The 17,683-nt window shown below is 39.8% G+C and overlaps 1 protein-coding gene across 20 annotated transcripts in view; it reads left to right on the top strand.

Moving 5' to 3' along the window:
* HERC3 (HECT and RLD domain containing E3 ubiquitin protein ligase 3) overlaps positions 1-17,683 on the top strand; it is a 119,730-nt gene that overhangs the window by 7,640 nt on the left and 94,407 nt on the right. For 8 of the 20 annotated variants that reach the window (XM_037020101.2, XM_017673865.3, XM_037020104.2 and 5 more), the window contains one exon: positions 3,928-4,182. The exons of 3 other annotated variants lie outside the window; for them this stretch is intronic. In XM_037020101.2, the coding sequence (XP_036875996.2) occupies positions 3,957-4,182 (226 nt within the window). In that variant the 5' untranslated portion in view covers positions 3,928-3,956. Of the gene's footprint in view, positions 1-3,239; positions 3,357-3,927; positions 4,183-12,377; positions 12,484-12,513; positions 12,963-17,683 lie in introns of those variants that run through there. 9 more of the 20 variants (XM_037020106.2, XM_037020107.2, XM_037020110.2 and 6 more) reach the window with 7 other exon arrangements.

Below are 17,683 nucleotides of genomic sequence, written 5' to 3'. Positions count from 1 at the left end.
GCTGATCAACACATAACCTTGTTTTGTGTGTGTTCATGTGTGGTTTTGTTTAGACACCTTATTTAATATGTATTTCTTACAAATGGTTAATTGTACTCAATATTTCTTTCTAATAAAACACTAGTCAAGAAAGATTTTTAACATTTTCCTGAACCTGAGTAATGTGACAGGAAATTTCTTTGACTTTCAGCCTCACCGCAGGGCTGCCCACTACATGCTGTCATCAGTCATCATCTCATGAATCCACAGAGTCAGCTGTTTTCCATCTTTTCTGTAGCTTCCTTATGCACTATGGATGCTAGTTTAGGACTTCCCATAGCAGCTACATGTACAGATATATTGGTGAATTTCTTCTGCCTTTTTTAAAAGATATACCCTATTGTTGAATTAACATTGAACTCAGAGCCAACAGAACTATAACTCATATATGAATGAGGCTCATCTAACACATGTATTTTCTCTGTGAGGCACATTACAGCCTTCTTGCTGTGGAACACTTAGGAACCCTAGACGGTAGTACTTTATCTCCACACTTGGGCGCCATTTTAAACAGCAACATCACCACCAAAAAAATACAAAAAGGTGAAAAACATGACACTTAATAGACTGCCAAAAGGCCACTCATTTATAGTCTGAAAGCTGGAACAAGAAAGCAGACCATCATCTTGTTCAGCTTCAGCTGGAAGTGTGTGTATAGGATGACTTAGATGTTTCACCTCTGCACATGTCTAGGATTGGCTACAGAAATGTTCCAAGTATTGATTTTGGGGTTACAAATTAATTTTAGAGGATAGGAAAGTTCACAAATCTGGAATCCACAGTGAAGAACAGCTTTACTTAGGAAGAGTAAAGGTGGGGGTGCTGGCACCAGACAAGAGGGGGATCCGAGGCTCACTCAGCATCGCTGGGACTCTGTCTCTTGTCTTAGCACGTCTGCGACTGGAGGTTTGTAAAGTTTTCTAGGTGTCCTCCGTCTGGCAGGGAGGGTAGCTTCCAGCCGCCTCAGTTATCCTTCAGGGGCAAAAGGCAGCCTTCCCTTGAGCTCCGTGGAACTCAGGGGGGAAGGACTCTGACCGGTTGGGAGCACGAGCCTATTCGGGGGTGGCCTCGGGTGGCTTGTCCTGGGTCATGCCCGTCCTTCTGCACAGCAGGTAGCTTGTTACCAGATAAAGGGGACTTGAGATGTTAGACAAAAAAGCAGTCGATAATTCCCTTGAGGAATTTTTTTGTAAACTAATCTTCATTCATAGAAAGCTTGCACCACACCGAGTCGCAGCTTTCTTTCACAGTGAGTGCATTTCAGTCATGGCCAGTTTCACCTGCACACCCTTGTTATGGATGAGAAGTGTTCCATTGTGTGAATATACTGAATCTGTTTATCCAGCTTTTGTCAATGGGCTTTTAGGTTGTGTCATTTTTGTTTAGTACGAATAAAGCTGCCATGAGCATTGTTCATTCTTCATGTAGACATACAGTCCTGTTTCTTGATACCATATTTTTAGACACATAGTACTTGGCGGGTTAAGGGGATGGCTTAATGCTACAGCTGCCTAATCTTATCCATTAGCTCTTAATTCTGACTATTTCACTCTCAGAGGGGAAATTTATTTACAAGTTTACATCCTGTATTGTGTACTGACTACAGTTGAGTCATTCTGTGATGTTTTGTGTTCTTGCTCTTGTAGGTGACATATTAATCTACTGGGTGGCATGGTAGTCCAGTGGATAAGAGTGTGAACATTGGCATCAGACTTAGGCATAGTTTGGTTCTGGCTTTTTCTGGCTGAGTGACCTTGGACATGCTTCTTAATCTCTCTGAGCCTTGCTTTATTTGAAAATAAGACTGAAAATAGTCCTATGGCACAGGGTTGTTGTGATGAAAAATGCTTATTGGCATAGACTGATGTCTGATAAGCATGATGTTGCTTATATAGTTATTGGTAGCTGAGATAAGAACAATGTGAAACATTAAAAATGAAGAAGTGTGGATACAGCAATTTAGCACATTTGGAAAATGAAATCATAAAAAGATTATGATGATGCCTTGCCAATAGGTTTCAGCCTGGAAAAGTTCACTATGGATTCAGTGTGACCAAAGAAATGCCAGTAAACGTTCTTGGGGTGAAAGGGTTATACCCAACTTTATTTCTACAGCAGCAGGTCAATCACTAGAATCCTGTCCACTCAGAGCGAGTCTGCATGCAGCAAGCTGGTCTTTGCCTCTGGGCCTCTCTGCCCATGCTGCCACCACTCCAGTCTCATCTCTGCTGCCCTGCAGCATTGCTGCCATACCACTATATCATGCAGAGCACTGGGCGAAACTCTTTATATAGAGTCAATAGCAATGTATTGCCCACACGTATGTAGTGAGCTAGCCAACCAGGGCCACGTGAGAATCCTGGCCATAGGAACCTTCACTTTATCCACAGATGATCTTAATGATCTCTTAAAATGTATACATTCCTACTCTCACCTCCCCACCCTACCCTCACTTTGCATTTTATTTCTCCTCCCTTTTTGCAGTTAACTCAAAGAATAACATTTAAGCTTAATATTGTGTTAATTCTAGACAAGTCTAGACAAGAAATAAAGATCTTGGGAAGAAGCAAAACTTTCTGGTTAAGACAGTAAATTGAGATTCAGTTTTATATAGCATTTTGGGCTTTATCATGCCTGTCCTGAAAACCTCAAAAGGTCAAGAGTAAGTTAGGTAGCATTACTGTAGATAGCCAGATAATAGACCAGTGTGTAGAAATACCATCTTTTATTTATCTGTTCATCAACTGATGGATATTTGAGTTTACTTTCATCTTTTGGTATTATGAATGGTGCTGCTGTGAATGTGTACAAGTTTTTGTGTGGTTGTATGTTTGCAGTTCTCTTGTGTATATATCTAGGAGTGGAATTGCTGGATCATATGCTAACTCTGTGTTTAGCCTTTTGATAAACTGTTTCCCAAAGCACCAGTGTCATTTTACATTCCTACCAGGAATTTAGGAGGGCTCCAGTTTCTCCACATCCTTACCAACACTTGTTATTATTTGTCCTGTTTGGTTATAGCCATCATAGTGTGAATTGGTGGAGAGAGTTGAGCTTTTTGTTTTCATTCATAAGAAACGGAAGCATGAATTTTTAAAAGGTAGTGAAACTTTGGGCTAGGTCAGCAGTAATCAATCAGCCAAAATTTGCTTACCTGATAAATTGAAGAGGTATGTGTTACACTGTGGTCTCTGTTTAAGGCAATTAAAATCTGGCTGAGGAGTTAAGTTACATCAAGAAAGTCACCAATCAAGGCAGTATATTAGATGTGTCAGAAGGATGCAGGCTGTGGCTGGACTGGTCTCAGAAGCTTTCAGGTAGGACATGAAGCTTGACTCAGACACAGAAGGATGGGTAAGAGGGAATGGCAGAGAAAATTGTATTTTTTTTTCCATTTCTCATTCTGTTTCAAGTGGTGAATTACTACTACTACCCCAGATAATAGTAGGCTACCTAAAATAGTTAATTAGTTTAAGAAATTTTAAAAAATTAAATGAGCAGAAAAAGGAAAGGTGTTGTGAGAAAGAACAAGGTGAAATCATGAGGGTAATTCGAAAACTGTTATTGCCACAATGGTTTGGAAAGATTGGTTCAGCAAGTCTCCTGTACGCAGAGTTCCTCTTCAGTGTGCTGAAAATCACACCCTGACTGTGTTCACTATTAATTTACACAAAATTTGTTTAGAAATGTTATTTTAAACTCATACAGCATGATGGTAGTGTCATATCATGACTATTTTCAACGAGAGTATTATGTGCTACTTTGTGATGCAAGGTAGCTGAAGAATGTTAAGAGGGGGGGTATTTTTTAAACTGATTACATTTATTAAAGTGATTTTCTTTTACCTATTTTTTTGTTTGTAACTTATTTAACAAAACTCTCTCCTAGACTACGTGACTTCCTGAAGGATAAGAACAATGTTATGTTGGGGATCTTGGTCTCTGGGCCAGCCTGGGATCAGCACCAACCTGCAAGGGATTGTGGCCGAGCCACAGGTGTGTGGATTCGTATCGGATAGCAGCGTCAAGGAAGTGGCCTGTGGGGGAAACCACTCCATGTTCCTGCTGGAGGATGGGGAAGTTTACACTTGCGGGCTGAACACCAAGGGGCAGCTGGGCCACGAAAGGGAAGGAAACAGGCCAGGTGAGTGCAATGCCTCTGCCTTCATGGCCGTTGGGAAGGCTGAGGAACGGGCATTGCTGGTCCAGGATCGCCTCACGAGGTGTTTATCTTTCCCGGAATCTCTGAACTGTGCAGGTTTCCTGGACGGTTTGGAACTTTGAAGTCTAATTCACGCCTTTTGATGGAAAAACAGACTTTTCCTTTTCTGTCTTGTTAGATAACATATGTAATATCAGTTCCTGGGGAGGGAGGTTGACAAGTTAGCTCAGAGTTAGAGAACTAGATTTTCCCTGGTAACTGAATGCTAAGACATGATGATCGTTTTGTAATTCTTGTCCAGTCACTGTCAGAAGCATTTCCCCCTTGTTTTCCTTCTAATTACCTGTTTGTTCATTTATTTCTGTAACACGCTTTTGTTAAGTGTTGTGGGCTGAGCCCTGAGCTTGGTGTTGTGAGTAAAAAGATGAGAGAGATTGTGGTGGTATGGCTCTTGGAGCCGCTTGTGGAAGGGTGTGCGGGGTAAGTTGAAGAATATGCTGGGGGAATGGGGAAGGAGGAGTTCTTTCTCCCTTTGGGGATTGAGTAGGAAGCATGGGTAGGACTTGAGTGTGTGTGTGTGTGTGTGAGTGAGAGAGGGAGTGAGAATGTGGCAGGAACACCAAGCTTCTTGCACATATGTGAGTACCTAGTGATTAAAAAAGGCCTGGGTATCACGGTGCAGTCATTCAGGAAATGTTAAGTTGTGTGCAAGACAGTTGATGGAGGGCAATGAGAGGATAAGCTGGAAAAGTAGGTGGCTAATGAGATCGCTTAGGTTTTGGTGTCTCTCCTTTATTTAGAAAAGTTGCCGGGCATATTCAAAGTCCATTGGTTTGAATTTCATTTTCTTTGCACTTTTTCTGAGTTTGACCTTGAGTATATATGTAGTGTGGCTCTGTGAGGTACTTCCCCAGTCTCAGATTTCAGCTGCATTTGGAATAGTTGTGCTGATGCTTAAATGAGTCTCCTTTTGGTGAGAAGTGATAAGGTATAGGGTCTTAAAATTTAACATGTTGTGTTTGTCATACTAACATGGGCGTATGCCATTTTCTTTGTATCATTTTTATTCAGTCCAAATCAAATTGAGTTACTGAAGCTTCATTAAAGAACAGTCTTGCTGTTTTTTCCCAGATGAGTTTACTCTTTTGTGTTCATTTAGAAAAGTCAGTTTGTCATCAGGATGAGCTAACTTTTTTCCATGACACTATCTCCCACTTTTCTCATATTTATTTCCTCTGATGGCTTGTGGCTGTGTTCCATAGTTCCCAGCCCAAATGTCAGTATTAATTTATAATTGTTAACTTTCATGATAAAGGGCTGCAGGCTGATCTTAAGCAGAATTATGTAAGTATGTGAAGGATGGTTTGTGGGCTCCTTGCCCATTCTTTGCCTCCAGGTTCTCTCCCTGGCATCCTCTCAGACCCCATACCACCAAGCCTGCTCACCTGGAGCCATACCCAGTGTTCTAGCCACGGGTTCCTCACCTGTGGACCCTGGACTCTTGAGATTTCAAAAAGAGGATTTGTAGTGTAGTTCCTATGTATGTACACCTTTATATGTACGATGTACTTGATACCATAGGTTTTCAAATGTAGATCTGTTCATTAAGATAAAAATTCAGTTAACAGTATGCACCCACCTCAAACACTAAGTTAGCAAATTCTACTCATTGTGTGTTTTACCAATTAATATAATGCAAAAGTATAAGAAGCAACTGTTACAGAGGTGGGAGGATAGCTTTTGCCTTTTAAAAATGTTTTTCATATTGTAAAGATTAAGAACCACGGTTTTCTTTCCCCTCTTCCTGTTAAAACTCACTTGTGTCTTCTGTGGAGTTCTGATTCTTGCTGTTTGTCCAGGTGAGAGCCAGAATCTAGCAATTCATGCCTACAGAGGGATTAATGCAAGTAACAGCCCAGCAGAGGGTCCTTCCTGTGAGAATGTCTGCATTTGGCCAGGCCTTAAAGACACTTAATGCCCACTTCCCATCAGTGATCCCTGAAGATTGTAGTCACCCTGGCCTGCCCTTGAAGGGTGTATTTTAGGAGCCAGGAGATCTTTCCTGTATCCTCCAGAGTTAGCGTGAGGGAGAACTCTGGAGCAAGACAAGCCTTGTGGAGGCATCGTTTCTCTGATGGGTATTTCTTTGCCGCAGTGCCCTCTCCTGTCAAAGGAGACTTCCTGTGGTAGTGCAGCTCATGATGAAGTGGATTCAAATGTGGAAGGAGACTCTGCCAAGCTACCTGTGACCTGTGAAGGCCACCCTCTCCACACCCTTCCCCTCTGTCTCCTTTGTGACTCTGCCTTCTGGCAGGTAGTCCCCCAGCAGGGCCTGTCGCTCAGGCTTGCCTCACTGTACACCTTTATCTTAGGACCTGGCTGGGAGGGTTCAGCCTGAGGTGGCAGGTGAGAAAGGAAATGAAAACCTTGCTTGCACTCCAGCAGCAGCAAAGATCTGTGGCAGGCACCATGGTGAACGCATCTGAGTGCAATCTCACAGGCTTCTGGTGGAGCCTCCTGACAGCAACATGGAGCTAGCAGTGGGTGGTTGCTGGGCCCCTGGGAGTGAGTGGAAGTGTTGGAGCAGTCCCTCTGCTTCTGCCTGTGTGGGGGTCAGGTCAGCACCTTACGCAGCCTGCAGCCCACTCCCCCATAGGCAATGCGGAGTGATTGCAAGAGACTTGAGCTAGAAGTGTGTCAAGAAGGCTTTGATATTCAACCACTGAATCTAGCTCATGCTTGTAACCTAAATTTGGAATAAGCAAGCCTCTAGTGTAATTTATAGTAGGTTCCAGAAATTTCTGTTGTTGGTTAAGCTTGTCTGTTAATTATAAACTCCATAGCAGCTGTGGAATAGTGCCTCTTTGAATGGGAAGATTATATACATGGGTAGGTGCCTCTCTCTTTTCCAACTTTTTCATTAGTAGGTGTTTTCTAAATTGGGTACCATGGGTTTATTTTTAATGAGCAGGAAATGGAGAATGAGCTTGCTTTCTGTATGTGCTCATTGAGAACTGTGACCTGGAGAGCTACTAGGCATGGAGGGGAAGTCAGTGACAGACCCTGTTTCAATAGCTCTGCTGGCCCTGCCCACAGGAAGGCTACCCCCACATAACCCCTGTGGTGTTTGGCGGGGGCGGAGAGTGGGTGGGTTGGGAGCTTGATAGAAGGCCATTTTGCCAGAGAGGATGTTTGTCGGGGCAGAGGACAAGTCTGTGATTTTAAGTTGGCATCATTGCCCAGACTGAATGACTTTGCAGTGTGAAGGATTAAAAGACTAAGGGGAAGGAAAGGTGGAAGAAGGCGGTAGTGTAGGAGGTGTACAGGATGAAACTCTTCTATTTGAACATTTGCCCTGAGCTGCCCTGCCAATCATTGAATATGACTTTATATACTTTGTGTCTAACTATGCAGTTGCAAGGTACAGGAATCTTTTATTTTTGGCAGAAATCCTGTACTGGGACAGAGCACTGTTTTAAAGCACTCCACATGATTTTAAATGGTTTCTTCTTTTTTTCCTCCTTGAGAACATTTAAGTTTTCTATTGCTTTTGCTGCTCCCCAGGCTACTGTGCTCTCCATGTACTCTTCTCTGCTTAGTACTGCCCTTATGTGACTAACTTGGTGTATGTCTCTCTGTATGGTGGGGAGGTGTTTCAAGGACTCACCAAATACTGAAACTCCTGGTTATGAAGGCCCAGGTATTTTCCCAGTGTGTCAGGTAGTCTAGGATTCTCATTTAGGTTTGTCCATGATTCATTCATTTGTGCTTTTGGCCAAGAACAAGAGGCTTGTGATTCCCAGAAACATTTTTCATGGGCAGAATATTAAAGTCCCATCTAAACTCAATGTCTAGCTTTTTGAAGTGAGCATTGGATTATAACTGTTTTTGCATATTCCTTGACTGTATGCGTTCTGTCCTTCACTTTCTCCCTGTGATTCCAACCTTATCTTCCCCACACATTCTCAGAGAGAGTTTTGGCGATTCTGGCATTGTAGGATCATTACTGACCAATTTCCTCATGTTTCTACCCATGAATTCATCTCATAATTTCCTAAGACATGTTACACAGCTGTATTATAGGAACACTTGTATGCCTTGTCCCCTTTTTTACATAGAGCAAGCAAACAAAGCATGAATTTTTCTAAATTATGATTTTTAAAAAAGTAAGTACAGTGAGTAATCTATAACTGAGCATAAAGCAAATCTTGAAATATTTTATTAAGCTAAAATAGAAACTGGTTGCCTATGGAAAGAAATTCAAAAAATTTAGCTCAGTTTACCATGCCTCCCTTATTGCCACCCAGCTATATTGTCAACAGTGCTCTTCAGCTAAACTGACAGGTTTCCCTTCCGTATACATACTTTGATTTTCCATATTGGGACTTTTAGCATAAGCTAATGGTTGTATTAGTTATTAGGAATGTCTGAATTAATGTAAACCTCCTCTAGTTTTTCTTATCTTGAGTAGGCAAGAGCTGTGGTGCTGTGGTAGGTGCAATTATTCAGTTGAATTTAACTTTGTTAAATTTTTAAAATTATACGTAGTCATCCAAGGAAACTTTTTAATAGCAACCCCCCAGTGTAACAATTTTTAAGCAGACTCTAACATTCTATTCAAGCCTGTTGGATTTGTATCTGTGATTGGTTCCTTTTACTTCCCTCCTGAGTTACTCTTTTTCTTGCAGGTAATTTAATCCAATTCACATTCATATTTTGTATTCAATCTAAGCATTTCCATAATGTCCTTCACCATATGTAATGGATCCCCTGCTGTTTGGTAAATGAGGTTTATAAAGCAGAGCATCTCAAAAGCGTTAATTCCCAGAGCTGTGGTTGCTGCTAACCCTGGTAGAAGTAATACATGGAACTAGCTTATCAGGTTGCTTTGGGCATCTGAAGGATGCAGTTACTGCCGTGTTAATTAGCTTTTGCCACAAAAGCAAACTAGCTGAGCTGAACGGAAATAGAGGAAGTCCTATAATGACTTCCTGTTATTGAGGTACATGCTTCCAAGGGCATAACTCTGATATAAAAGCCAGAAGGTGCCATAGGAAATGTTCAGATCTCAACATTGCACTTGTTTGGGGCCCTGTGCTTTCCTCTTTAGGAATGGCAGGTGGTCTGGGAGGCTGCACAACCCTTTCTGATGTTGATAACAGTGGTAATCAAACCCAGTGGGATGTGTTGACCTCTTTGATAGCTGAGTGGACAGTTTTCTGGTCCAGAGGCCTACAGATCCAGAGCAAATATCATTTAACAATTTTGTTTTCTGGTGTGGTTAATCAAAAATTACTTTTTCTGTCTATGGTACATTTTTTCTGTCTGTGGCATTCAGCCTACTTTCCTTAAAGATATTTGAATGTTTTAGAAAATATGTACTTATTAATGAGTATATTCTTTAATGTGAAGTGTTAATTTGTGACTTAAAAATTTGCAGTGTTAATAAGTAATTAACAGTGGTTTGTGTCATGGTACAAGAGACTCAGTTCATTTAGTTGTGAACTATATATATTATAAGCTCCCTTCATCTTGATGTCCTTAACATTTTTAAGCTGATTAATGCTTATGATAGTCCTGTAAATTAGGTCAGTATTATCCTATGTATATGTAAAGGAGAACAGGAAGGGAGTTAAGTCTTGCTTGGATACTGACAGTTTGGTGTTAATAATCCTTGAATTTTGTACGTGGATATCTTTTTAACCTCAGGATGATTGGGAAGGCCCAGTAGAATTTTACTCTCAAACTGTTTCTCTTCCATTTAATTTGTACTCAGTCCTTATAAAGGAAACAAAAGGGATATAAACTTGGCCATCAGGAAGCTTGTACTCTTTAATTTACTGGTTAAATACCAAATATGATTAACCAGATGACTGTCTGCCCTTTTATGCTCTTTCAAGAGCCAGGTAATCTGGAGAAAAAGTGCACGTGACAGTTCATTTCTCAAGCTCATGTATTTTGCCTTACAATTTGCCCTCTTGTTCTGTGTTCCTTTATTTCCTTGACTAATTTACTTCTTGTCATTGAATCAGTGATTCAGCAGATACTTGCAGAGTGACTAGACTGCTAGGTTCCTCATTTGTTCTTGATACTCTCAGAACAGAATACAGTTAGTGCAGAGCCTACCCTTGGGAGTTTATGGGCTTCATGGGAATATAAGGTGTATTTCTGTACAGGTTATGTAATGCAGTCCACCATGTACAGAGCAAGTGATAAAGATCCTCTGTGTGAAAGTAAGAGTTGTAGTGAAGAGTTAGGTCTAAGCCAGGTCACCTACAGTGCTGAATTCTGATTTCTAACAAAAGCTGTCTTTTACACCCACCCACATGCACAAAGCTCATCTCAGTTTGTGAGTGCCTGGGAGGAGAGAGCTCTAGCAACTCAGAGAAGGGGCCAATTTGGTGATGGTGTCAGTGCTCCAGGGCTATTTCATGATTTTAGTGAGTAAGTCCACCCTTTAATTCTGAATTTTTGTGTTGTAATAATGATTTCATTGGTGACTTTGATGATCACTTGTCTAGCTTGGTGCTCCGTGATCTTGAGATATGGTGTCTCATATCCTTGCAGACTTTGAATCATGTTTTTACTCATTAAGACATGTATTGCAGTTTATAATTATTAAATGAATCATAGCAGTTGAAATTGTTATTATGAATTATCTTAGAGTTAGGTAATTATGGAGATGTTACAGGTTGAGTTTGGTCTTCTCCATCCTTGTCCCCACCACAACAAAGAATTGAAGAAGCCAGACACACAATAGCAAAGCAGAGAAGTTTTATTGGAATACGCTCCTGGGCCAGAGTCAAGGTAGACAAAGGCCCCAAGCCATTAGAGGAGGGTCTGTTTATCACAACCTATCAAGGAGGCACTTCTTTGATTGACAGGGTGAGGTCCTTTGATTGACAGTTTTAGTTATATACCCATTGCTCTTGGTGCCCATGTCTCTTTCCAGAACACATGCAGAAAAAAGTCCATGGCGGGCAGGGGAGGGAAACTGCAATTTTATTTTAATGAGATTATGAGGAGGTGTGGTTTGAGTGGTTCTTAGTTTTGTTTGATTGTGCCCACTTTGGGATCTGGTTGCGACCGGTTTTGCCTGGTTCCATAGGCAAGGAAGTAATCTCCCTAGAAAGCCTTTGTTGTCTTCATGTGGGACCCCCTACCTGAGCAGAGTTTGGGCAGGTTTTTTTTTCTCCTTGAACCGTATCTTTCCCTTCCCTGGCTGCTCATGCTTATCTTTCTACCTAACAGAGGCAGTAAAATGAATAAGAAAGAGCATGAATCTTGGCTCTGCCACTCATTGGGTGTGTGACTCTGGGAAAGTTGCTTAACCTCTGTATGTCTCAGTTTTTGTAGCTGTAAAATGTGGGTAATAATACCATCTGCCTATTAGGGTTGTTGTGAGGATTTAATAAGTTGTGTGTCAGTTGTCTGGCATAGTTCCTGGCCCAAAATAAGTCCTCAATTAGTGCTAGCAAGTAGTAGTAGTAATTTATATTAATACCTTCCATTATGATTTTTTTGATTCTACTATTCCAGCATATTAATAAATTCATTACAAAAATACATATATTTATGTAAATAGGTATATAGGTAATTGTGTTGGTCATTTTTATTCCCTTAATGCTAAGGAGTTCATGCATTATACATTCAGGACAGGGAGATGAGATAAACTAGGGTCATTAAAAAAGACTTCGTACATCATGCTCATTTGTTTATTTTGAGTTTTAAAGGACAGTCTGTTTACTTCAGTTTTTTTGGGTCCTTTATCTTATTGGTCCCAAGAAAAGTCCCTTGGATATATTGGGCACTCTGTAAAAACTGGTATTCACATAAGGACATGCATACAGATGATTATGCATGATTAACATTGCCTCCAGCATTCTACTCCAAAATTGCAACAATAGGTGAAGCAAATTTGGCCATTGTGGACATTATGGTGTATCAAAGGCTGCTTTGTGATGCTCCTGGAGGACTTGGTTTGGCAATACTTAGCCAGGTGATTTGATCTTGTCACAGCTTCAGAAAGTACAGTGCCATCCACTGATGCTGAGCCCAGCTGAATTCTGTGGGCAATTACTTTAGGTTTCCAGTTAGCTTTGATGGCGGTGAATCTCTGGACTCGAATATAAAGGACCTGATGGAATGTAAGTGCTTTTCCTTTCTGTTTTCTACAGTTGCCTAAGAAGAGATTGCTCTGCAGCCTGAACTTATCTGATCCCTGCTTTTTAGGGGACTGTATCAGTCAGGATGTTTTCAGCTAAGCTGAATGTGGCATGAACAGTGAGTAAAACTCATGATCTCACAATGGCAGTCTGTAGACAGATATTTCTAGGGTTGCTTAAATTGAGCACAATGCCACCATCAAGCACCCAGGTGATTCCCATGTTCATGTTCTGCCATCTTCATTTGTTGATTTTCTTCCTTGGGCTTGTCCCCTCCTAGTCACCAGGTGACTGCCACAGTTCCAAGCATCACACCCTCACACAGCTGTATCCAAATGCAGACAGGGGGGAAGTTTGTTCTCTTGTGTCACCTTTCAAACTGTGCAACATCTTTCCAAGGAAACCCCACTGTACATCATTTTATGTCTCATTGGCCAGGCCTGGGTTACAGTTACGTGATGAGTCACTGGCGTGCCTGCCTAAGTGAAAGAAGTGTCACCTGATTGGTACAGTCGTGGCTCATCTCCTAGGCCTGAGGAGAGGCCCAGCAGCCCTTACGGTTTGGGTGCAAAGAAGGAAGTGGGCCATGCATGATGGGTAAGGAGCACATAATGTCTTCCACAAGGCCGATTTCATATTGTGTGCACACCTGGATCTTTGACACCTTAAAGTGGAATATGGAGTCTTATTTTTGCTCCATATTGTGATCTGTAGTCCCATGTATGAATTCAACACCTTCACATCTGCTTTTAGAATGAAACTAATGGCTGTTATGGGTAACAACTTTACAGTGTTTATTATATAATATGTGGGATTATGTATTTTTTAAGAGTTAGTTTCTTTGCATCTTAGTGCTAAGCACAATGTGGTAGGCACTTAGCATAGGAAGTATGTTAAATGAATAAAATGTCCCTTAGGTTCAGCTTTTTTGTTACTTTGCCATCTTCTCTACGGGTTCGTGGATGTTGGGGTTAGGTCAACAAATGCCAGAGTGATCTGTGTTTAAAGCAAACACAACATTTTAAGATACTGAATTTTAAGGATAGTGGATAAAAGAGTGAACTATAAAGATTTCTATTTATGAGGCTTCATAGAACTAAGTGGATTTTGTATCACAAACCAGTAAAACTTCTCCAAAGGATGCTATAGTAGGGTTCAACAACTTCAGTTCAGTAAACTTTATCATCAGTTTTACCCATGAATCAGGCATTAACTTATTAGTGGTTCTCCACTCCACTTAACTGTCAAACTAGTTAAAATAATGAAACAAAGCAGACTCTAAAGTACACCCTTTATGATACCTGCCATCCCTTACTACCACCTTTCCCCAGCAATAAGTAAATTTCCAGGTGAGGATAAATATCCATTTGATAATATGATTGATACAAATACCTTCTCATGGCAGGAGACCTGTTGCAGAGCATGTGGGCATGAGTTTGTGTACCAGGCAGTGGTGGGTAGGTGGAGTGGAATTTTGCAAGGGGCAGAGATTTCGTCTTTTTGCCAGTTCCCTAAGCAGCCTGCCGACGTGGTTGTAAGATTTGCTGGGTCCCATTTAAAGCATGCATTTATTCCCCAAGTGCTTTACCAACAAGGGTTAGGTCCACCACTAGGCTGTTTTTTTTTATGCCAGAATTGGCCTGTTATATTGAAAGTTTCATTTTCTCTACTGTGATATTTTTCTCTTGTTACTCTGTCAGCTATTGATATGAAAATATTTGCAGTGGACTCACAGACTTTCAAAAGGAGTTTGATTTATGTCAGAATTTGAGCGTGTCTAAGAACTTCCCCACAAGGTCTAGTCACAGTACCATCTCAGCCTCTCAGCTTTTTTTTTTTCTACAAGGTATTCATAAACAAAGTCAAAAGATAAGTCATAGACTGGGAAAAATAATTGCTATGATTTACCAGATAAAGATTCATTTCTCTAGTATACTAGAACATCTTGAAACTGTTAAGAAAAAGAAAGCAATGCTGTAATAAAATGGATATTTTATGGAGGAACACTTACAAATGGCCAATGAATATAGGCAAATATGTTCAGGAAAATGAAGACTAAAATGAGATACCATTTTTCCTTCAACTGGCAAAAAATTTCAGATTGTAAGATCCACTGCTCACTGGTATTGGAAAATGGGCACTGTGATGTGCTTATTGAGAAAGTGTGAATTGTTAAAATCTTTTTGTAAGTCAACTGGCTGTATTTAGTAAAATTTAAAATGGTCATACATATTGAATCTGCAGTTCTATTTTTAGGAATCTTCCTTACACAAATAATAGTGTTAATATATAGCATAAGGAAATATTTCTAAGGATTCTTATTATGACAGTGTTTTCAGTGGCAAAGGAATGGAAACAGCTTACTCATCCTATAGGGACTAGGTTGAATCAATATTAACAGCTAGTCACAAGATAAAATTCTAAGTACCATCTTTATCCTGTCCACTCACAAATTACTTCCAGCCTTGACATCGCCAAATTCCAGACTAATGCCCACTTAAAATCTCCACTTGGACGTTTTGACATCTTAAATTTAACATACCCCAAGCAAACTGATTTTTTTCTCCCTTACACCTGTCTCCCTGCATTTTCTCTATTTTTGTAAATACTAGCTCCAATCTTCAAGTCAGAAACCTTGAGGCAATCCCTGAATCTTCCCCTCTTCACTACCCTTCACTACTCTCCTCACCCCCATTTCCTAGCACTTCTTTATTGCCCTTCATTTTTCTTCATAGCAAACAGCAGTCTCTCTCTGTCTCTTTCATTTTTAAGCTCCATGAGGATCAGAGCTTTGTATCTCCAACATCTAGAATAGTACTTGGCACATATACGTGCAGCTTTCAGCAATTATTTTTTGAATAAATGAATGGTTATATTGTAAAAAGAAACAAAGTTGCTATATAAGGAGTATAGAATCCCCTTTTGTACAAATAAAATCAAGCCAAATAAGTCAGACATTGAAAGACAATACCATAGGATCTTTCTCCCATGTGGAATCTTAAAAAAATCAAAACCCTCCAAGCTCATAGATACAGAGAAAAGATTGGTGGCTGCCAGAGGTGAGGGGCAGGGAGGTGGGTAGGCAAAATAGGGGAAGGAAGTCAAAAGGTACACACTTCCATCTGTAAGTCATGGAGATGTATTGTACAGTTAATACTGTACTCCTATTTGAAAATTGAAAGAGTAAATCTTAAAACTTCTCATCACAAGGACAAAATTCTGTAATTGTGTATGGTGGTGATTATAATTAGACTTACTGTGATCATTTTGCAATATATACAAATACTGAATCATTATGTTGTATATAATGTTGTTCATGGTATAATGTCATTCATACCTCAATTAAAAAAACATTAGTTGTGGCTCCCTGAAAACAAAAACAAAATAAAAAACCAAAACTTTATTTTAAAAAGTATGTGCCTTTGATTTTTCCTTCCCATGGCTGTTCTGAGGAATTCATTTTTAGACAGGCTCACACAGCTTCAGCTGTCAGGCATTTGCTTGATGGCCTGTTGTTACCTGCATGTGGGCAGGTGTGAAGCTGCTGAGAAAGGAAGGTCATTCCTAGAAATACTACCTGCCCTCCTGCAGCGATTTGCCTGATTTGCTTTGGAGGAAGCACATATAAAATCAGTTGGAAATACATTGTTATGTGAGTGACCCAAATATATTGAGTATTGACATCTTAGAATGTGTTTGTTCCCTTCCCCAAGTATGCCTGAAGCCTCTTTTGTAATCCCAAACTCTAAATGTTCAGAATGAGAAGCCATGTGATTACATCTGGGATAGTTAACTGTGCTTGCACTGCTATGACTACCTGCTGACTCACGTTTGTACCTGTCCTCTACTCTGAGACAGGCTTGTTTTTTAGTAATAGCTTTATTGAGATAAAATCTATATATCATACAATTTAAGGTATGCACTTCAATAGTTTTTAGTGTTATTCACAGAGTTGTACAGCTATCACCACAATTGATTTTAGAATATTTTCATCATCTAAAGAAGGAACTTCATGCCCATTGAGTCACTCACTCTTCCCCCCACGCCCCAAACATTAGCCCTTGTCTACCATTAATTTACTTTCTGACTCTGTGGGTTTGCCTATCCTGAATGCTTCATGTAAATGGAATCATACAGTGGCCTTCTGTGACTGGCTTCTTTAACTCGGCAGAATGTTTTTACCTGTTATCCAGGTTGTAGCATTTATTAGTACTTCATTCCTTTTTGTTGCCAAATATTCCATTGTATAGATATGCATTTTATTTACATTTCATTAGTTGATGGACATTTGGGTTGTTCTCACTTTTAGGATATTATGAATAATGCTGCTATGGACATTTGTTTATGTGTTTTTGTGTAGATACATGTCTTTATTTCGCTTAGGTATATACCTAGGAGTAGGATTGCTGGGTCAAACATAAAATTATGTTTAACCTTCCGAGGAACTGCCACCTATTTTCTGAAGTGGTTGCACCATTTTACATTTTTGCCAGCAGAGTATGAAGGCTGGAGAGATTTTTTAAAAAATCCAAATCTGTTCATAAGAGTGCCTACCTCGTAGGGTTATGGTGGGGATTAAATGAGATAAAACAAATCAAGCATTTATATGGAAAGCAGTAAATAAGTGCTGGAAATTTTGTTATTGATATAGTAGGTGTTCCATGTGTATAACAAGTTCAGAATCAATGATTATGTTATGGTTAATGCATAAATAAAATTTCTCATCCTAACCATCTTTTAAGTGTATAGTTCAGTGGTAGTAAATATGTTTATCATGTTGTATCTATCTGGAAATTCTTTTCATCTTGTAAAACTGAAACAAAACTCATTATGCCTCTCCCATTCTGCTATGATTTTGACTATTTTAACTACTTATATAAGTTGGATCATACAATACTTGTCTTTTTGTGATTGTCTTATTTCAATTAGTATAATGGCCTCAGGTTGCATCCATTTTGTAGCATGTGTCAGAAGTTCATTCCTTTTTAAGGCTGAATGATACTCCGTTCTATGATATACTCAATTTTGTATATGCATTCATTTGTCAATGGACAGTTTAGTTGCTTTCATATTTTAGCTCTTGTCAGTAATACTTCTAAGAACATGGGTGTACAAATTCCTTTTTGAGACATTACTTTCAATTTTTGGGGTATATACTCAGTATTGTAATTGCTGGATCATATGGTAATTCTGTTTTTAATTTTTTGAGAAACTGCTGTACTGTTTTCCAAGGGAACTATTCCATTTTACATTCTTGCTAATAGTGCCCAAAGGTTCCAGTTTCTCCCCATCCTCACCAACACTTATTATTTTTTATA

This window comes from Manis javanica, chromosome 5 (genome assembly GCF_040802235.1).
Source record: "Manis javanica isolate MJ-LG chromosome 5, MJ_LKY, whole genome shotgun sequence".
Classification (NCBI taxonomy): Eukaryota; Metazoa; Chordata; class Mammalia; order Pholidota; family Manidae; genus Manis; species Manis javanica.
This window is presented reverse-complemented; position numbering and strand designations above follow the sequence as displayed.